We start from the raw sequence: 21,661 nt of genomic DNA, 5'->3' as shown, positions 1-21,661 counted from the left end.
TCAATCCCTGATGTTTTATGAGTTCTGTCTAAATTGATCCACGGAACTGGAAGGAAGAGCCAGGTCCTTCACGATTATCATTGTCAAGGTCATTCTGGTCATTGCTTGGAGCCCTCTGATGCAGATGGCATTTCTATTTACCTGGCACTAAGATGGGACAGAATACCTTCTCTTCCCTGTTCTGCGATAGCATTTAGGAAAATATGCAGCTGGAAACCTAGCTCTGAACTTCTTCTAGTAATTGAAGCAGGAACACATGAGGGAATGAGAAAATATCCCTTGATAGCAAGAAAGCCAGAGGACAAAAGCCTGCAAGTGTGTAAGAGGAGATGAAGACCACCAGTGGTATGACAGACACTTATGTTTAGGATCTGCTGTGGAACTCCTGGCTGGTGGCATCTGATCCTTGACTCTCCTGACATCTTTTTGTTTGTTGCAGCCAGTGCACTAGAAAAGATAGGCCTTTTATCGTCTTCTTCTAACTAGACATTGCCAGTCACGTCATTATTGTATTTGATGTGACACTACCCCCTCCATCCACCTCTGTAACCCTCTCAACTATTGTTTGGTTGGAGTTGGGAATAGAATTGGTGTTTCTATTATGAACTTTTTTTTTAAATAAAGAAGTTACTTAGTGTTGTTTTTCTGTGGGGAGTAGGTTACAGTTCCTTCTTTATCCCCCACACAAATGGCCAATAATTCATTCAAGAAAGCCTATAAGGCAAGAGATTACCAAGTAATTGGAATTGGGTGTGACGGTGATGACTTCTCATTTATATTGAGAGCTGTATCATCTGCACTTGAAGCTTCCAGCCAGGGCTGTGCAGTAATAAACCACTGGACCCTGCAGGGAGCTCTTGACCGTGCTTAAGTAGCTCGGGGAATTGTAGAAAGAGCCCCTGGTCTACACAGCACTGAGAGGCTGAGCCCTGTCTATGGCTTCAGCATCTCATGGAGAGCAGTTCCCACTTCAGTCAGTGTCCCCTGGCTTACCAAAGGATTGGGGATGCCCATCTCAGGATGATTGTGAAGATGGGTGTTATTTAACAGGTGTGCTGGGGGCTTAAATGGATAACCGCAGTAATTGCAATGTGAGTTCATTTGAAAGGCATTTGTGGGACACAATTACTCAGAGCTGCCTTGGAAATACCTTTGATGGTGCATTGTCTGATTTCTCCTATCCCTTTCTAAAGCAGTATCACTCTGCTTCGTGATAGCCCTAGTTGATAAAGAAATTTGGCATGCCTCAAATACATCATTTATTGTGGCGTTCTTTGTCTGCCCTGTCTCTTTGTTAGGTTTTCCTCTTGGTTCTGTCAGTATGGACTTTCCCATCAGCCACTTTTTAGCTTTTTTACATGTTAAAATTTTCTGGCAGGGGGCTGTGGAGAAACCTCAGTTAGTAAAGTGCTGGCTGCTTCATCTCCAGCACCCACATAAAAAGACAAATGTGACAGTGCATCTTATAATGCCAGTTTCGGGGAGCAGGAACCTGAATACCCAGGCTCCATAACCAGCCAGTCTAGCTTAATGGATGGGCCCCATGTTTCACTGTAAGGTAATCCATCTAAAAGTAGAATGTGAACTGCTCCTGAGGAGTGACCCTGTAATTAACCTCTGGTCTCCACGTTCATGTGCACGCCTGGGCAGATACATATAGGTGCACATACATACACTTGTACACAAGGAACCACCATTTATACCTCATACCCACAAATTTCTTGCACAGGGAAGTTTGGATGAAACTCAACTCAATGTAGCAGTAAAAGGAGTTATTATTTGCCCTCCTAACTCTCTCCTGCCTCGATTATTACTGATCTCTTTTTCCTCCAGTTAGCCCTCTGACTTGCATGGGCACTGGTGCCTATGCAGTGAAGCTTTTACTACTTACTGCTAGAGCGTTGAGGAGTCACTCACATAAATGAAGTACTATGTGCACCTCCTCTATGGATCTGATTCTTCCTACTGACAAAGCAAGAGGAGTTCTGTCTTGGACATTGAGATATTTATTACTTTGCAAGTCTTGGGGGAAAGTTTGACTTGAACAGTCCTGTGAAGTTGTTGCAAGGCATGTTTTGGGATGTATTTTGCCGCGGCCCAGTCACAACAGGTTCATACGTCCCAGGAAGAGGCATGTAGATTAGAAATGTTAGGTAGGAGGAACTGCAATATAAAAGAAACACAGAGACACAGGATAGTACTGGGAGGACAACTCAGTGTATACTGAATACTGAATTTCCCCGTGTTTAATTTCCATACGCTTTTATACCCCAATACAAAAAGGGGGGAAGAAGACAAAAGACTGCTTTAACATGTCACCAAGGACAACCAGAACAGTTGCTTGCTTCAATACTTGAGACATCAAGTCATTATTTCCTGAGTAAAGCATTTAGTGTTTTGGGTAGGATATGCAGTGAATATACCATAGACCAAGTATCCTGTAGGCAGCCACTATGTCAATCCTTCTATTTTAAAAATGAAGGAACAGGAATAGGCTTGAATTCTCTGACCTTTGCTCAGGGTGGTGCAGATCCACCTCTATGGGCCATCTTAATGTCCAAAACACCAAGTAACCACACCCTACGTCAGGATTTGTGGCCAACCTGTTGTCAAGAACTTTGAAAAAGCTTCAAGCTCAAACTGTCTGACCTCCAGACAAGGTGGAACAGACTCACATCTGTGGGTCCCCACATGAAGTACAGTCTCCTTTCCTGCCTCTGTCTTGACGTTTCCATTGAAATCTGTTTATTTTATGAATGTTTTCCAGACAGCAGCTGTGGAGGATATCAACCCAGCAGACGACCCCAACAATCAAGGGGAAGATGAATTTGAGGAAGCTGAGCAAGTGAGAGAAGAAAACCTGCCAGAGGAAAGTGAAGAGCAAAGACCAAGGGAGCCCAAGCGAGAGAATGCAGAGATGGATGAGCACTTGGTGGTAAGATGACGCCTGTTGTGAAGAGTGGGTTCGGCCTGAGCATCTTAGTGAATGCCTACTTTGCTGCAAAAGCATATAGTTCTGTGGGTTGAGAGACAGTTTGCCACATCAGCACAAAGTCTGGTTTTGGACCCTGTGTAAGATGATATGCCTGTACCCCAAGAGTAAGGAAAGGGATGACACATACTCCTTTTGAGAAGTGAACATTGAGCATTGTCTGGTTACTGATGCATTTACGTGTTCACTTTTCATCACAATGTGCCCATTTATTGACCCAAAATCTTGTGAGATGCTTCTCCAAGGTACGGTATCATGAGCATCTCCTTTTGTTTCAACAGATGGCAGGGAATCCAGACCAGCAGGAGGATAATGTTGATGAGCAGTACCAGGAAGAAGGAGAGGAAGAGGTATATGATTGGATGTATGGGACTGGGCACACTGGGAATACTACCTTCAGACAAACCTCGGCTCTGTTGACTTTGACATTCAGACTTAAATCAGAGAGATTTTTAAATGACCTGAAATTTGGAATCAAGAAGACCTCTGGCAGACATAGATCCATGTGGTGTTTTTGAGTATCCATGCATGCATTTTCCCACATCAAAGAGAGAAGAACAAGGCTCTCTACATCCAGGGAGTATGCACTAACACATGCAACTTTCTGGAATCTTCTCTATGCCTTCTCAGGGACATCCCACAGAGTGAACTGGGATCCATCTAATCCACTCCAAGTAGTTCTAGAAATTCACCAGTCTTTCCTGCTGACCTCTTCCTTCATATGAGTGCAGAATCTTAATTAAGCTTGATAATGAGGGCGGGGTCACCTGGCGAGTAAGAGGCCATGAGCTCAGTCTGCAGCGCCCTCCACCAAAAGAAAAAGGGAAAGAAAAAGAAAGGAGGAGGTAAAATACAAAAGGAACTGGACTTCACTTGAATTAAAATGCATTTAGATGGAGTTTCTTAATATTAAATTTTAATTTGCTTTCCATCATAGATTTCTGGCATATTACCACTAATGAATCTTATATAAAACCTATCCCAGTATCTTATTCCTCTGATTCATCAGTGAGGGTGGTGAGTGATTTTTCTGTCACAGCTGTCTTTTTAGTGAACTCTATGTGGAAGTGTCTTAGAGTTTTACCTCTACGAAGAGACACCATGACCACAACAATTCTTTTTTTATTGATTTTATTGAGCTTTACAGTTTTCTCTGCTCTCCTCCCTGCCTCTCCCCTCCCCTTCAACCCTCCCCCATGGTCCCCATGCTCCCAGTTTTCTCAGGAGATCTTGTCTTTTTTCTACTTCCCATGTAGATTAGATCCATGTACGTTTCTCTTAGGGTCCTCATTGTTGTCTAGGTTCTCTGGAATTGTGAATTGTAGGTTGGTTTTCTTTCCTTTATGTTGAAAAACCATATGATATGGTGAGTGAGTACATATGATAATTGTCTTTCTGGATCTAGCTTACTTCACTCAATATGATGTTTTCTAGCTCCATCCATTTGCCTACAGATTTCAAGATGTCATTATTTTTTTCTGCTGTGTAGTACTCTACTGTGTAAATGTACCACATTTTCCTTATCCGTTCTTTGGTCAATTCCTCTTTAAGGGCCTCAAAATTTCTCCTAAAATTAATTTTTAGATCACTTTATCCTGCTTCATCTATATTTGGTTGTTCAAGTCTTGCTGTTGTGGGGTCTTTAGGTTTTACTGGTGTCGTGTTGCTCTTTGTGGTGTTGCGTGTATTCTTACCTTGTCTACCTATCTTTTCCTCTGATTGGTGTAGTCGGGGCTGTCTGTGACTCTGGTGATCAGTCTTCCAGGTGCCAGGTGGATCCAAGGCTCAGATGGTTGCTCCCCATGTTGCAGTCAGTTTTATGGTTCCAGTCTTCCCAGGGTTTGCTCTGCTCCTGTGAAGTTCACTGTCTCAGACCTGCTGCAGCCTAGGTTGCTGGCTTAGTCCCGTTTCTGTAAATGTCCCTGGTCTGGATCCACTCCTGTGGAGGTCCCTGACTTGGGCTGAGTCCCACAAAGGTCTCTGGCTCTGATCTATTCCCTTGGAGGTCCCAGACTCCAGTGCACCCGGACCCGCAGATGTCCTGACTCAGGCATACTCCCTCAAAGGTCCCAGACTCATGCCCAGACCTGCAGAGGTCCTGGCTCAAGTCTACTCCCTTAGAGGTCCCAGTCTCACTGCTGGACCCACAGAGGTCTCTTTCTCCAGCCCACTCCCTCAGCATTCGCTCCCCTGTACCTGCTCCTGTGGAGTTCACTGTCTCAGGCCTGCTCTGGCCTAGGTTGCAGGCTCAGTCCTATTTCCATAAATGTCCCTGGCCTGGATCTGCTCCTGCTCCTGTGGAGTTTGCTATCTCAGGTGTGCTCCGTCCTGTTTCCATAAATGCCCCTGGTCTGGATCTGCTCCTGGTCCTATGGAGTTCCCACAGCAATTCTTATAAAGGAAAATATATAATTTAGGCTGACTTACATTTCAGAGGTGTAGTTTGTTATTGTCACAATGGGAAGCATGACAGCACTTAGGCCAACATAGACATTACTAAAGAGGCAGCTAGTTCAACATCCTGATGGGCCGGTAGTAGGAAGAGAGTGAGCCACTGGGCCTGGCTTGAGCTTCTGAAACCTCAAAGCCTACCAACAATGGCACACTTCCTCCAATAAGGACACACTCACTCCACAAGGACACATATCTAAATCCTTTCCAATAATACTACTCCCTGTGAACTTATGGGGGCCATTTTCATTCAAACTACCATGATGTGTATGGTTTGCATCAGGTCACGAAACCACATTTACTCCCTCCATAGACAAGTCAGTACTTCCCAAGTTAAAGCACTGGTTAAGAGCCACCTCATCATTGGGCTCTTGGGAACAGAAGGCTTTGTTCCTGGGGAGAAAGCACAGGTGAGATGGCAAACATTTGATGGTCTAGAGACAGGCCTCCCAGGAAGAGAGCAAGCTCAGAGGGTTTGTGCTCTGCATTTGGGCACATGCACCCTCAGCTGCCTTCATGAATCACTGCCTTGTTCTTTCTGCCTCTGTCAGCTTTTTAGAGTCAATGCTAAAATTTGTGCTTATCCCAAGGAAAGAGAAAATGATGCTGCCCTTTATGACCACGGCCATGCTGTCTGTAACAGGCTTGATCTCTGCATCCCTCCTGCATTTCCCCTGCTGCTGTTTTTCTTCATGAAGACCCAGAGATTGGCTTTTCGAAAAGAGCATTGGAGAAAGTAGCAGCCTTGAATATTAAGACATTTGCGGGAGAAAGCTATTCATCAGGGCTGCTTTTGTAACGGGATGTCTGGACCAGTAGTCCTTTGTTTCCTTAAGGAGGATAAGGGGGAGCTCTGAGGGATTAAGAGAGAAAGGGTTCACCTTGGCTTCCTTTTAAAAATTCAGCAGGGTAAACATAAAAGTTTAATCAGTATTTGCTGATTCCTTCGCAGCTCTGTAGTGTGATCCCTTAAGGTGAAGGAGAGAAACCCCGAGCTGTGAGCGGTATCTAGGATGGGAAGGAAAGAAAGCCAGGACGGAAAGAAAAAGGAAGACAGGAAAGAGTAGGCATGAAGACAGAGAGGCTTGTGCTCTTCCACTGCAGCCCGCACCCAGAGGCGGTCCTTCCTGTCCCTGCTTCCGTTGTTCCTCTCCTTGGCTCAGCCTGATTGCTAACACTGTCGGTGAAGCCCCGGGCACACACGCATGCACCCGGGCACACATGCATGCACCTGTCATTTGGGACTACTGTCTACAACTCTCTGAACGCTTTTCTTTCCAGTCTTAGCTACCTTCCTGTCCACTGAGCATCCCTTGCACAAATATATTGAATTATTCAGTCCTTTGCGTTATTCCGAGGCCTTCCTTAGAGGCCTGAAGAGCAGCTAGTAAGAATGAGGTGCTGGGCAACCCACAGCAAGATGAACAGTGAACTAGAAGCATGGACACATTGCATTGTTTTAGTGTGGGAGGGGGAAGTAGGTCCCATTCATGACTCACTTTCAAAGTAGGGAGCTCTGTAAGATCCTGCTAAGAAGGGAGGTAGGGAAGCCTTTTGAATGGACACAGGTTTTTTAAACCATGCAGATCAGCCATTGTAGCTAACGCTTTTGAAGGTCTTTGACTGTCTCACAGCCACTACCTCCGAAACCTCTCATGCTCAGCTTCTTAAGGCTAGGATCCCTAGATACACAGTTCCCTCATATGTAGAAGAAAAGTGTCACTGCTTATACGAGCACTAAATCAGCTGCTGTTGTTTGCTTTGTTTTGTTTAACCACTAAGCAAGGTTTGCCCCATTTGGTAGGATACTTTTCTGCAATTTCTGAAGCTACAAATTTTCAGGCTACAAATGAGAAGTAGAAGTGTTGTGGTATTTTTGATAAAGCCTGTGCTAGCTGTAGCAGGATATTAAGGCAAACTTGTGGATGGTGTATGTAATGGTCAGAGGTGAGCTTTTGACCTGGGGCTGTCAGCTTAAGCATGTTGTAAGCTCAGGAATACAGTATCATCTCTTCTTCTTTAGTAATGCAGTTAAGATGAACTTGGGTTACTTTTGTTTCCAATATGATTGATGCATTAATACTATATAAGTAAGAGTCTGTTGTCTCTATGGCTAAAATATTTTTTAATTAATTTATTTATTTATTTATTAAAGATTTCTGTCTCTTCCCCGCCACCAGCTCCCATTTCCCTCCCCCTCCCCCAATCAAGTCCCCCTCCCTCGTCAGCCCAAAGAGCAATCAGGGTTCCCTGCCCTGTGGGAAGTCCAAGGACCACCCACCTCCATCCAGGTCTAGTAAGGTGAGCATCCAAACTGCCTAGGCTCCCACAAAGCCAGTACGTGCAGTAGGATCAAAAACCCATTGCCATTGTTCTTGAGTTCTCAGTAGTCCTCATTGTCCACTATGTTCAGTGAGTTCGGTTTTATCCCAGGCTTTTTCAGACCCAGGCCAGCTCAAGAAACTAGACCGTAAAAGGCTAATCAACCCAATTATAAAATGGGGCACTGAGCTGAACAGAGAATTCTCAACAGAAAAAGTTCAAATGGCCGAAAGACACTTAAGGTCATGCTCAACTTCCTTAGCGATCAGGGAAATGCAAATCAAGACAACTCTATGGCTAAAATATTATAGAATATCATTTTTGATTAATCAAAGAGACATTTAAATTATCAGTTTACAACTATAATTATGACAGTTGGGGCACAAACTAAAATTTCTACAGTAGACCCACTGAGTAGAGAAAGGGAGAAACGTTCTTAGAAAGTTTATTAATTCCCCACCATACATCCTTAACCACTTAATCCACTGTACTCAGAAATAGATCATCCTGTCTCAGCTGTGACCAGCAGTCACTTTGAGAAGCCCATGAAGAATACAAACCGCTAGAACAACTCTACCCTGTGGAATTTGGATCTTCTCTTTCAAGGGCCCTAAAAATCAGAGCCCTTCAGAAGCTCACTTTCCATGCAGTAGATACTGATATTTCGGGATCTTCTGTTTATATAAATAGTCCTAGGGAGAGCAGCTCCTGATCGACTTTACAAAATATCACCAGCCAGGTAGTGTTGGCACAGGCCTTTAATCCCCGCCCAGGAAGTGGGGGAGGCAGAGGCAGGTGGATCTCTTTGAGTTCGCAGCCAGCCTGGTCTACTAGAGCTAGTTCCAGGACAGGCACCACCAGAGAAGCCCTGTCTTGAAAAACAAAAGTAAATAAATAAAACAAGACAAAAAAAAAAAAAAAGCAAAAGTGTGGGCTCCTGAACTTATGTGAACACACATTTGCTAAACATTTTCTCATTGAATGCTTAAAAAAGACCCTCAGCTCTCAGACTGCTCCTACCCCAACCACGCATAATCACCAAATGCTGTGAATTTTTATTCAACACTTTTATTGCATGTATAAGAAATCTGAGCTTCAGAGAGGAGAGTTACGTTTTTTAGAATCATATAATTTGTTGTTTATTGTTCAATTCTAACTACAGCTTACCCAGGGCTGGTGTAAGGTTGACATTATTAAGTCTACCAAGAACTCAAAGTTAATGGGAGGGAGTTCTTTGTGGGAGTAATATAGAAAGAACAATAGAACCAGAAAGTCATCATGATGTAACTCTTGAATAAAACAATCGACTAAAGACATAGTCATCAATGAATGACATCACTGCCTGAACAGAGGTCAGAGAACTTGCTGTGGAGCATGGGCTGTCCACATCTGATGTCACTGACCAAGGACGACCTTGCTGTAATTAGAACAAACATGCACAGGGTGCATGCTGTCTAGATGAAACCAGGAAGTTTTCAGCCCCGCTTCTGAAATGCCCTTGGCTTTTACATTGAAGCCAAATTTGCTCACACTTAATGCTAGCTTCACTCACAGGAAATATAAGGACCTAGAGGGATGGCTGGAGGGATGGCTGAAAGCATATCAGACTGAAGTGCACCTAGAGTTTTGGGTTTTTTTTGTTTTGTTTTGTTTTTTAAGAAAAAAGAATGAAAGGAATCCCGTGTTATGCATAATCTTTGTTTAGATTGTGGTTAGGGCAAAGTGACTGCACATGGATTCTTATAACAGTTAGCATCTTACACTAGTAAGATGTAGTGGCATTTCAGTTATATTTTAATAAAGCCAACCCTTTAATGTAGGAAGACTCACAGTTGTAGTCCCTGTACTGAAAAGGCTGTTGTACAAAAGGACCACTGGTTAATGCCTGATTGGGTCACTTAATGAGTTTCCATGTCAAAAAGTTAGTCAACAAAGTGTGATTGTGGGCTAGCCAGTATATATATAGCACCGGGTTACCAAAGCTATCAGATGTGATAACACATTGTTTGTATAGAGAGACGTGCATTGCCAGAGATGTATACCATGGAGAATGTACTTGCCATTACATGGAAACGGCAAGATGTGTAGAAATTTTAAGACTAATTCAGCAAAAGGCCGAGACAATGTCTCAGTTGGTAAAATATTTACAATATAAGCTTGAATGTTTGAGTTAGGTTTGCAGCAATCACATTTTAAAAAAAACATTAAAATCTTGATAGCACACACTTGTAATTCTTCCATTGGGAAGACAGGAAGAGGAGGGTCCCTGGGGCTCACAGGCCAGACTAGGCAAATAGGTGAGCTTCAGGATGGATGAGAGACTGAGTTTAAAAAATAAATAGGTGAGCTTCAGGATGGATGAGAGACTGAGTTTAAAAAATAAATAGGGTGAAAGATTGAGGAAAACACCTGACATTGACCTCTGACCTCCCATTTCTGGTGCACCTGCGCACACACACACACTCATGAACATACACACACAGAGGCATATACGTAATTCATTGAAAAAGTAGTCATGTCATAGATGAAGCAAGTATGGCCATCTTGAGATTAATGGCTATAAAAGTCTTACTAAGTGATTCCCTTTATTGGCACTTTATTGAGGGTTACCATAATGAAAACTGTTTCCCCAGCATGCTGAAACAAATCTGTAATCACAGCACTCCAGGAATTGAGGCAGGGAGATTTTGAGCTTGAGATGATGACAGCCTGCCTGAAACCAAAGCAAAACAAAAAAATCAACCTCACTGTTTATATAGAAAGAAATGTTTAGAGACAAGCCTTTTGTTCAGGTTTGTCTTTCTACACAATATATATTAAGAGGTAGAAAACTCCAATAAACACAACCTGTTTTGTAAATACAGTATTATTGAAACAGAGAGCCAGGTCCGTCTTTGAGAATCACACTGACTTTTAAATTTCTCTTTTTGACAGTTTCATATATTTATATAATAAATTTTAACCACTTTCCCCTCCATTACCCTTTCCCATCCTCTACCCTCATCCCACTCCCTTTCCCTCTGGGATGCTTCTTTTCAACGATTCTTCTTCCTACATTCACATCTTCCTATTTGATGTGGCCCACTGAGTTGAATTAGAATTTCTTGCCCAAGCATAAGCAGGAGGTGATTTACTGGAGCACATGCATCTTCTCAGTGCTACGCCACTGAAGAAAAAAGCACCTGTTCCTCCAGCAACCATTAACTGCTGACAGTTTCTCCAGAGGTGTACTGCACACTTCCGTATGCCTACTGGACAAGTCAAACTTTTGACTTGTATCATTTTCAACGTTGATTTAGTTCCTTTTTTTGTAAAGATGTGCAATTTTGAATGAATGTCTTAGAAATCGGAACATTTCACCACACATGTTTAAATGGGAAAGCTTCAGTCGGTATTTGTGATTATGTTTTAGGTTCAGGAAGATCTGACTGAAGAGAAGAAAAGGGAATTAGAGCACAATGCTGAAGAGACCTATGGTGAAAACGTATGTTTATTTCTTTGAATGTGAGCGTGAGTGTGTATGTGTGCAGGAATGTGTGTCTTTGCCTACACTGCTGTGGCATGTCACAGTTACACATCTAAATCACACACATCCACACAGAGACCAGCTGCACACCCTCTGTACCTCTAAGTAAATGACAAATTTAGCAGGCCCTCCTAGAATTAAGAAACGTTATGATCTGGAACACTGCGAGGCTGTGGTGGTGCTGTTGATGAGGTCATTTTCTTCACGCCTTCTCTTCCTCCAAAATGAATTACGTTGCATCCTTTGTTGGAGAGTATTATCCATCACAAAATCTACATTCACTCTTAGTTTGTTGTTTTTGTTTTCTTTTGTCTTTTAGGCTGATGATAAAAATAATGATGGCGAAGAACCAGGAGCTCCAGAAGGTGCCCATCCCAGAAGAAGAGAGGAGCATTATGAAGAGGAGGAAGAGGAGGAAGAAGAGGGGGCCGCTATCGCTGAGAAATCACATCGGAGAGCAGAAATGTAGCTGGACCCAATTTCTAGGCTACGCTCAGCCATCCATTTTTTTTTCAAGCTGCTCTAAAACAAGTCCCGCCTACTGAATTCTAGAATATTTAATTACAAACAAAAGTAAGGGTTTAGACTTTTTTAACTTTTATATTAGAAATGCTATACATTTATATGAATATATTTTGATAACTTAGAACTTCTTTTATAGTCAAGTTAAACATGGAGAAGAGGAAAAACAATAAGACATGCCTTCAGGTCTGGCTCTCACTCCTCAGAGACGATGTGATGTTGGAAAGTGCTTGGCCTTGGTGCATGTCTCAGCTCGTTACTTTTTTCTTTTCTGGCTTCCAGGGAGTCTACCGTTTATATTGGATAAAAGGCAGGATTGGATTTAGAAACAAGGTGTACTGAAAAACGCTGTGCAAATGTTGAGGGAATGACCGGTAGCCTAGTGGCTATTCCTGCAGGTTCTTAGGTACGGCTCTGATAGGATGTCACTGCTACAGGCTGTCTGGAAATGAGATCCATCTGCTCCTTTGACATGTAATTGGAAAGCTTTGTGTGTGTGTGTGTGTGTGTGTGTGTGTGTGTGTGTGGCAGAGCAAAAACATTGTGTTTTCAAACTTTCAGGTCAGTTAGCAGTGCTGAAAGATCACAGCTGCCATGTTCGAGAGGAATCAAGTATGAAAATCGAATAATATTAATACCCCTAGGAAAGTATCTTGGACTTGGTCTTCAGTTATAGAGGCCAAACAAGGGCTGACACACTTAGAAACTGATCGAGTCTGTGTGAAGTTGCTTCCTGGGTGACCTCCCAGTCTCCATTATTTCTTATCTAAAGTCTCTTAGTTATATTCCCCTTGGTATCCAGTTTCTACAGCACATATTTCTCCCTTAAGCTCTGTGCCTTGGTATGTAACTATCTGGATCACAGCTATCGATATGAAAGCATGCAATGTGACAGTGTAATAAGATTATTTTTCAGAACTATATCACGAAATATCTATAGCACTATGATAAGAACTGCACCCTCAGTGGCTTTACTGTTTACCCAGAATTGACCTGCCTTCGCCTATATATAGGGCATTTTAATGGCTGTGAGTAATAATACATCCCTTAGGAGAAAATTCAAAGTGGAAATTTTTCCCATAAATGAGTACATATTTTAGCTTGGATCATCAGTATGGTTAAACACGTAGAACTGGGTCACAATTCATCTGTGTGTGGTTTTTAAATGCTACTTTCAAAAATCATAAAAATGAATTTCATTTTGTGCTCTTATGATATGAATGTAATTTTAGTTTTTAATAGCCACAGTCATGTATGGTGTTGATTTTCCCAGCTGAGCAATTGTGTATGTATGCATAGAACTGTTCCGTATTTTGGATTACTAGTAGCCATAAATCAAATTTCATCTTTATGTATAAAAGCCCCATTATGTAATGTAAAATGTATAATATTGTACATAATATTCAGAATACAATTATTTTGGTAAATTAGTTTGTATTTTAATGTCCCAGTTGCAGTATTTAATTATTTGAAACATATTGAACCTAGGGTATTAACCAATAAAGATATAAAAAGTGAGGGGTAAGTCTTTTAAAGCATATAATTTCTTAGTGGTTTGTGAGCTACAGTTTTTCTCTATAAGAAGAATATAAATTAATGAATTATTAAATGCCTTTGCCAAACTGCTTCACTTCCTTTCTTTTTCTGCTTTGATTGGCGCTTGAGTTCTCTTCCTCCATCATCTTACTGAAAGAAGGAACTGAGGACTTTCATTGTCTTTAAGCTAAGTTTGGGGACAACAAATAAGAAATTGCTCTTAAAAAGCATGAGAAAGTATGAGTGTCATGTTCACAATCCATGTGAAAATCTCCCCACTAAATTACCAGTCACAAACAATTCTGGATTAGTTCTAACTCCATGTTAGAAGAGCATCCTAGTGAGAACTAAATCCAGATGTGATCCCCATTAGCAAAAAGAACAGATGTAAATTATCAGTTAGATTCATCTTGCCAAGTACTCTGTAACTTTTGGTTGGCCAAGAGTCAGAGGAGCGCTGGGGAAATGATTCACTCGGTTCAGTACTTGATGTCTAAGCGTGAGGGCTTGTTATAGCCCTAGCACCTAGACAAAGAAGCCCAATGCACTATCATCTGAGCATTTGAAAGGTGTAAACAAGAGGATCTCTGAGGCTTGCAGGCTAGCCAGGGTAGATGAAGATACCAAATGTGGATTTCTGCTTCCACACACACAGAAGTCAAAGTATTCCGTGCCCGGGAATTTATTAGAAGGAAAAGAAAGCACTCAGTGAGGCATGCGTGCCTAGTATAGAGCAAAAGAGCACAGACACAATGAATTGTTATTAGCAAGTGATCAGAGAAGATCTATTGATACAGAGTATCACCTGAGCTGCAGGTACCAGTAACTGACTCTTACCAAGGAAAAGGACTGGAGTGTATTGAATGCCTTCACAGTGTGTGAAGTAGGGGACCTGGGCTCTCTTCAATTCCCAGTGCTCCCTTGTTACTGAGGGCATTTCCTTTTAGGTTGATGCAGTGGCCATTGGAACATTTGACACGTTTGCCTCCTCTGGATTTGTCATTTTGTGTGTGTAGCTCTTGAGACACCTCATGATCCATTCATAATAAAGCAGGACTAGAGTATGCCGCCTTCATTCAGGTATCTTCCTGCAGCTGTTCTGTGTCTTCCATGGTTCCTTTGTGTGTACTTCCTGACTGCTTTCTCAGTTCAGCTGAGACTGCTTCTTACATCTTCCCCTAAGCACTGGCACCAGGTATCCTGTCTCTGATTGACCCTTCTCCCATGTCTCATTTATTTTCTCAGCCCAATTTTCTACATCCCATTCTCTCCCCAAAGCCATAATTTTCAAAACTGCATTTGCTTTTACCTTATAAAACCTACTTCTTTTTCTAAAATGTGTCTTCTTTCACTAAGTTTTATCAAATAGAAGCATGAAGTCCATCTTTAATGCTGTCTTCCCACTCCACAGGCTACCTCTGTCTGCCCACTGTCCTGGTCCAGGCTCACTTATCAATATTTCCCTGAAGAGTTTCCTTGCTCCTTTCTTCACTTCCTTGTTCCTAATCCCTTAAGCCTGAATCAGTAGGACTGTAAAGATAACCTTACCACTCCACTCATGCGCAATCATTTAAGAAATTTCCGTTGCATGTGAGGAAACACCCCGAACCTGTAAACACAGTCCATACAATTCTTCGTGATGTAGCCCCGCCTTAATTCTTGAGCCTAGTAAGTTACTTTTTAATATGAACTACGATAAGTATGATTTGTGTATGTCAAACACATCCTTCTCTGATTTCCTTGATAACTAACGTTGGCCCTGGCCTCTGGATGAAAACTGACCAGCAGAGCTAATGGTATACTTTATCTATTTAGAAATGGCACATGATCCAGGCAGGACAGGAATTTGATTTCCTCTCTGAGGCATTGTTATCAGGAGGCAATTTCAATATGGTGTTCCCGAGCATTTTTTAACAGTGTTTATCACGCCCTGGCTTTTCAAGGATATTATCAGAAAAAGCAGCCTTCAAAGCTAGAGATATATAGCCCTTGGCCATAGGATGGGTGTGTCTTCTGGTTTGCCCTCAGGTCAAGATTTGGACAAGTTTGCTAGAAGAACCTTAATAAAATGAGGGATTCCTACGATAGGGAATCAGACGTCATACATCAGGAGCTTACAAGGATGGAATATAACCTCATCCATGACGCTTGGAAGGGAATGGACTGGCGTAGAGATGAAAGGGGGAGCCCCTGCTGCCTTTGATCCAGGTGTGCAGAGTTCTCTCCTTTCCTGGATGATTTCTTTGAGTCTCTTCTAGGCTAGCAGCTCCTTCAGGAACTGCCTTTTAAGTTGGAATATACTTAATGACCAATTGTGTCTCACAGAGACTTGAGGAGTCACCGCCACACAGTGAGAACCTTAGATACAATACAAGGAAGTTTCAAGATGGCTGTGTTCTCATAAGACTTTATGTAAACAAAGCTGGGTATCTCTGCAACTACAGAATGCTGATTTACATGGCCCAAATACTTAATGGTTAAAAACAGTACTTCAACAGAAAACAGGATTTTGAAGCCTTCAGGAATTATGGGTATCTATTCCTTTGTTATTATCCCTTTCATTTTTTAGTTGGCAAGCACTCAGCAGTATCTGGGATGCTACATCTGTACACCATTTTAAATAATTGGAAATGAAATATTTTTGTCCTTTACCATCTTGGCTGACCTTGTTCTCCCCATTGCCTGCATGTTCCTAATGGAGCTTGAAATTAAATGTCATTTCTGTTTATCTGTTATCACATATTTCTGTTTTCGTATTAACACATCTACAGCATTGCCCTGAAAGTACATGTCTTCTGGAGAACTGGTTCATTGGACAACATGGTCTCGAGCAAGACCAGACGATGTCTTTTGATCTCATGTGTTCTTTCTTCTCCGAAGATACGTGTACCAATTATATTTGGTGGCCCACTCACTCGTTACGGTTTTGAGAGTTTGGGATTTTTGTGGGTATTTGACTTTTGTTAAGTTCATTTGTTCTATTAGAATTAGTCATGAAAATTGTTACTATTTACGTATTTTAATTTTAACACGCAGTCTTGCTAAGTTGCCCAGATTGGATCTGAAGTTTCAATTCTCCTCGCTTTACTCCTCTATTAGTTATAATTCATGGTCTGGCTTAGATGTGGATATGTGAGAGCATGTGCATGTTCATGTGTACGCCCGTGTCACTAGAGGGGTGTAGAAGCATGTGTACACATGCTATGGAGTTCACGGGACAACCTCAGGTGTCGTTTTGTCTGAGTTCTCCACCTCCATGTTTAAAAGAGGGTTTTTGATTTTTCTTTCATTTGCCTGGAACTTGCCAAGAGACTAGGCTGGCTGAACATTGAGTCCCAGAGACTTGCCTGTTTGTCTCCTTAACACTAGGATAACAGGTGAGGACCACTGTTCCTGGCACTTTTAGAACATGTGTCTAATCAAACTCAGGTGCTCATAGCTGAGCAGCATGCATATAACCAAGTGAGCTATATCTCTCTAGCCATACCTTAAACATTTCAATAAATGCAGTCAAAATATCTTTTATAGCCCTCAACTCTAGCCAATTACTTTCTGTGATGGTTTCAAAGTTTGTTGAGGGAATCTTCTGGAGTCTAGCTTTGATTCTCTTGAGTGTGCAAAGAATTTACTTATTGACTTAAGAAAAATAAAATTTAAGAGGAATAACCATGTGGGACTCAGAGGTCAGATACTAAAAGATAACGTATCCTCCTCGCTCTGGCTTTTGAATCGCTCACTATGAAATGCCAGCAACCAAATCTTGAGGACTACACAGACAGCCTTTGGGGAAGCCCTTCCTCCACACCGATTGGAGCTGATGTTTCCTGACAATGGCAACATAAGAGAACTCGGAGGGAGTGAATCCTCAAAATCCTGTCAAGCCTTCAGATGATGCATCTGCATTGTGTGACATGGGAAACGTGTGCAGAGCAACCCAGAAATGTCATTTCAGACTCCCCTAGAGTTTGAAAAACACAGCAATAGCTACGGCATCCATTTCTGAGTGGGTTGTAAGTCAAAGGGGAGTGGGTAGTGTCGACTCTGGCGTACAGCCACACTGCCAGTGCCCCTGGCCGTCTAACCAGGTGCTCCACTCTGTTAGCGTGGAAGGTGGAGTTCAACCAATGAGCCAAACAAGTTGAAGCCAGTTCATTTGTTGAAAATTGTTAGATGATTTAAGAGATATCTATAGCCTCTCGACCTTGTCTATACCCTTGGTAACTTTTTGTTTGTTTTTACTGTGTTGTTTCGTTTAAGAGATTCCAAGTCTTTTCTCAATAAAATGAGATCAAGATCTCTGAGAGAAAAGTCTAGACACCAGTATTTATTTTTAAAAAAAAGCCATCCCAACAAATTGTCATTGCAGGGACACTATGATTCTAGATGGATAAAGCATGCAAGGCAGCTTCATGGGGGTCAGAAGTCTGAGTGTAGGGGTGGTTATACAAATCTGTATATGTATTAAAATTCATAGAATTGTCCACAATAAAATTCTACTTTTACTGAATGGTAATTGAAAATGAAATAATGTAGCCTATGCATTGTTTTTGAAAGCCCCCAGATGATTAATGTTCCGCAAGGGTGAAGTACCTCTGTCTGTCCTCTTAAGAGATGATCAACCACCTCTGGTGTAAGCATTCATAACTCTGGTATAACCTGTTTACCCATTAACTAACTGCCTGTATCTAGACACACCTCCAAAACCTCCTGTATGGATGTATCGAATTGTCTATGCTGCAGTATTTTATAGTAAATTACAAATCCTGTAAACTTGAGCTTTTGCTGTCTCTTGTAGATTCTCACTGGGGAATTTGAGGATACTGCATGGGAGAATTGTTTGAACCAAAATTCCTACTCATCTCTGCTCTTAGAGGAAAAACACAAAACAGATTTCTTTGCCTCCAAACATTGCTTCGCAACCCTATGAACTGTGGCTTCCAAAGAACAGCAAAGACTCCCATAGAAGAATATTGTAGATGTTAAATTTTCTTTCTGACTAGAGCCATGGAAAGAAATAAATTTATCACAAAGGCATAAAAGTATGTAAATATGTACTACATGTGTGGTATACAAATTTCAAAAACAATACTCTGCCTGTCTGTATTTCATTGAAGGTCACCATCTCATAACACTTCTGTGGGACAGAAATCGTGACTCATTCTCAGGGACGTCTCTGCTTCTTCCTGTGTGGAGGGGAGGGAGCAGTCTTGTCACAGGTGGCTCCAGGCCCCGCTTAGGAGCAGGACACAAACTCCTCGGACGCCGGTGCTTGCTTTATCAAGTACGATATTGGCATATCTGCAGCACCGTTCAGATAGGAGTAAGGGCTGCTAGATCATCTGCCCCACTCACTCGATTCTGTCCCGCCCTTCCCTCCTTTCACATTCTCGTGGAGCAAGAAGCTGGAAATCAAAACTGAATTCTTATTTTAAAGCCCCCAAATATAAATCTGGCTATGTCGTCTTCCTCGTTTGAGGAAGAAAGTGTAGTCGTTGAAGCCTCATTAGAACTTTCAATTTATAAAATGCAGAAAGATTTCAAGCGAAGTGGAAATTATTTTACCCTCATGATTAGAGTTATTCTGTCTGTGAGAGTAAGAAAAGACTAGGTAGTTCATTTGACAAAAGAAAGCTGAAGAATAATTATGAAAATCTGCCCCATTCATACCCTTAAACTTAAAATAACCAGCAAATTTTGCTTTTATGGTTTTGACTTGTGACAAACTCAGAGCATATATTAGGGAGAAGGGAATGACTGTCTGGACTAAACTAAAACTAGTTTCTATGGAAGGATAGCACACTCCAGCAGCCCTGGTTGCTTTCCTTACCCTTCATTCCCTACCAAGACTACTAGGGCAAATCTGGGGTTAGCAAACTCAGTTTATTTGGAGTATTTGCTAGGGAACTTCAAAACTTTAAAGGCATGCAAAAAATATGTCCTGCACACATGAGAACAAATCACTGATAAAGTAGGTAAGTGTCAAAAAAGTAAAATTGCAAGTCTCTAGCAGCTGTGTTTTTTGGCCTCTTGATTCTGTTATTCCTGGCAAAAGTCATAAAGGCATTTCTCCCAGCAGCCATTGCTGCTGCTTGCTCACACACTAACCGCAGGTCAGACTCACGAGCATTTGCTCTCAGTCCAACATCTGCCTGTTCAGACTCGAACCAGAAGCTATTTTGAGAGATGGAAGAAAACATTCTGATTTTAGTGCAAAGGGTGTAGATGTGGGAGGAGTTGGGGGAGAGGAAGCCATAATCAGACTATGTTGTTTAAAAAGGAAAAGAAAAGGGTGTGGTTAAGTTTCTATTTTAGTAAGTGAAAAGCCCGGGGCAGTTTTTAGGTTGCAAGAGCACATGCAAAAGTTGATATGTTAAGGTAACCAAAAGCACAATGCCTGTTTAATAAGAATTATACAAAAAGACCCTGGAAAAATGGTTAAGTTATACATTTAAAAAAGGAAGTGATGCCAGTATTTAGCTTGAGATAGTTAAGTTTGATCAGTTTGGAGTAACGGATAGGACCACAGGATAAAATATCAGCTTCTGTCTTAGAATATGCGTTTTATTTAACAGGCACACATTCATGAAAGTTTTGACCTTTGGATAATACAACTTAGTTACATCACAAGGGTCAGGTTCATTTGTCTAAATGCCCTGGGAACATTTCCCTAACCTTATGAGGACTATTACAGAAGGTTATCGTGAATGTCAGGGAGCCACTATACCCTATATTTCCATATTTCATTTTCCCCTTTAGCTAATGAGGTCACTGAAATTTGGAATTTTCTTGACTGGTCACTAAGATCAGAAGAGTTAAAGCTAACAACTGGGATCAAGCTGGTTGGCTTAGGGGCTCTCTCTGTCTGGACGAGGCAGGTTTTCCTTCTCCACAGTCGCTACAGAAATAAAGATGGCTTTAAGGAACGCTGGTGGTGCAGGGCTAGGATCCTGCTGAGAGAAGATCCAGTGGGTACTGACTGCCTAGTGATGGGGAATGAAGAAGACTAACACCCGGTCTAAAACTTGCCCAACCTCTCCTGAGCAAGGAGAGGTACCAAGTTCAAAGACCGTGGGCGAATTCTGCCTACTTTCATCCATCCCATCCGGTTATATGAACTCAAGCTGGAGGTTTAACTGTTTCAGCAATGTTATTCTACATTTCTACTTTACAGTGGGTCTTCACAGTCCTCCATTTTCATAGCTTTTCAGTTTCCATTGCTGTCGAAAGTCACCGAGGCACAGACTGGGCCAATGGAAGGGAGATCAGGATACCAATAATTGTCCTCTCTTCAGGTCCGTGTCTAGAAATGTCCTTGGTTTTCTATAACAGGCCCTTTAAATTACCAAATGCCTGTATTTCTGCATACAGAGCCGGTTACACATGTGGAGACTGTCCTTCTGGCACTGCACGTGGCATAGTCATCGCACTTGAGGTGACCCACGATCTGTACTTCCCAGCAACACTGGTTTTGGGCACTGCTGCCCACCCTTCCCTCTGCCTGCTAGATTGTTTTCCTATATGTTTGCTCAAGGTGTTGTGCCTTCTGTACATTCTTGAATGTGTTCATTTTTCAGATTTTATTTAAAAAAGCTTTTTCTTTGTATGTCTGCATGGATGTCTGTGGACCACTTACGTGCCTGACACCCATGGATGCTAGAAGACATCAGATGCCCTGGAACTGAAGCATAAGTGGTTGGGAAGCGTCATGTGGGTGCTGGGACTGAAACCCAGGACCTCTGGAAGAGCAGTCAGTGCACTTAATCACTGAGCCATCTCTCCAGCTCTTTTTCAAACTTTTAGGCTTATATTTTATATACTTTATTTTCTGTCCTATATTATATAGTTTCCCCTCCCTCTTCCCTCCCTAGTCCCTTCACCTTCCCCCATCCACTCCTCCGCATCACAACAGTAACACTAAAAACAAAGTGTACAGTAAGACACCATTTACCTCTTTTTCTATTTTTAGACAACTTAGGATAATATTCTAAGGCTTGATATTAATATTTTTTACATAATATCATTATACTGAAATTACTAGTTTATGTAGAGCTTTTAATAGACATTAAGGATCATCACAGACATTGTTAAATTAGGGCCATGACCACTTTATCACGCAATATCACTGTGACATGTAGCTGAGAACCTGCGAGAAGCTCTGATGGTTTCTAATAAAGAGGACACTCAACAGATCCTGTCTGTATGTGGAATGGATGAAGATGAATTTGTTTGCATATACCCCACAGCCTATAATTTGAAGAGGAAATCATTTTATCATTATACTGTATTGCCAAGTGCTTCTTGCTGCCGAAAAA

The 21,661-nt window shown here is 41.8% G+C and overlaps 1 protein-coding gene across 2 annotated transcripts in view; it reads left to right on the top strand.

The window, feature by feature from the left end:
- The window catches only part of Golim4 (golgi integral membrane protein 4), a 74,252-nt gene extending 60,814 nt beyond the window's left edge, over nucleotides 1–13,438 (top strand). For both annotated transcript variants that reach the window (XM_075950902.1, XM_075950901.1), the window contains 4 exons: nucleotides 2,768–2,935; nucleotides 3,274–3,342; nucleotides 11,178–11,249; nucleotides 11,611–13,438. In XM_075950902.1, the coding sequence (XP_075807017.1) occupies nucleotides 2,768–2,935; nucleotides 3,274–3,342; nucleotides 11,178–11,249; nucleotides 11,611–11,760 (459 nt within the window). In that variant the 3' untranslated portion in view covers nucleotides 11,761–13,438. The remainder of the gene's footprint in view (nucleotides 1–2,767; nucleotides 2,936–3,273; nucleotides 3,343–11,177; nucleotides 11,250–11,610) is intronic.
- Nucleotides 13,439–21,661: the final 8,223 nt, after the last annotated feature.

The sequence above is a fragment of the Microtus pennsylvanicus genome, chromosome 16, assembly GCF_037038515.1.
Source record: "Microtus pennsylvanicus isolate mMicPen1 chromosome 16, mMicPen1.hap1, whole genome shotgun sequence".
Classification (NCBI taxonomy): Eukaryota; Metazoa; Chordata; class Mammalia; order Rodentia; family Cricetidae; genus Microtus; species Microtus pennsylvanicus.
Note: the sequence above shows the minus strand (reverse complement) of the source record. Positions and strands in the feature narration are given on the sequence as shown.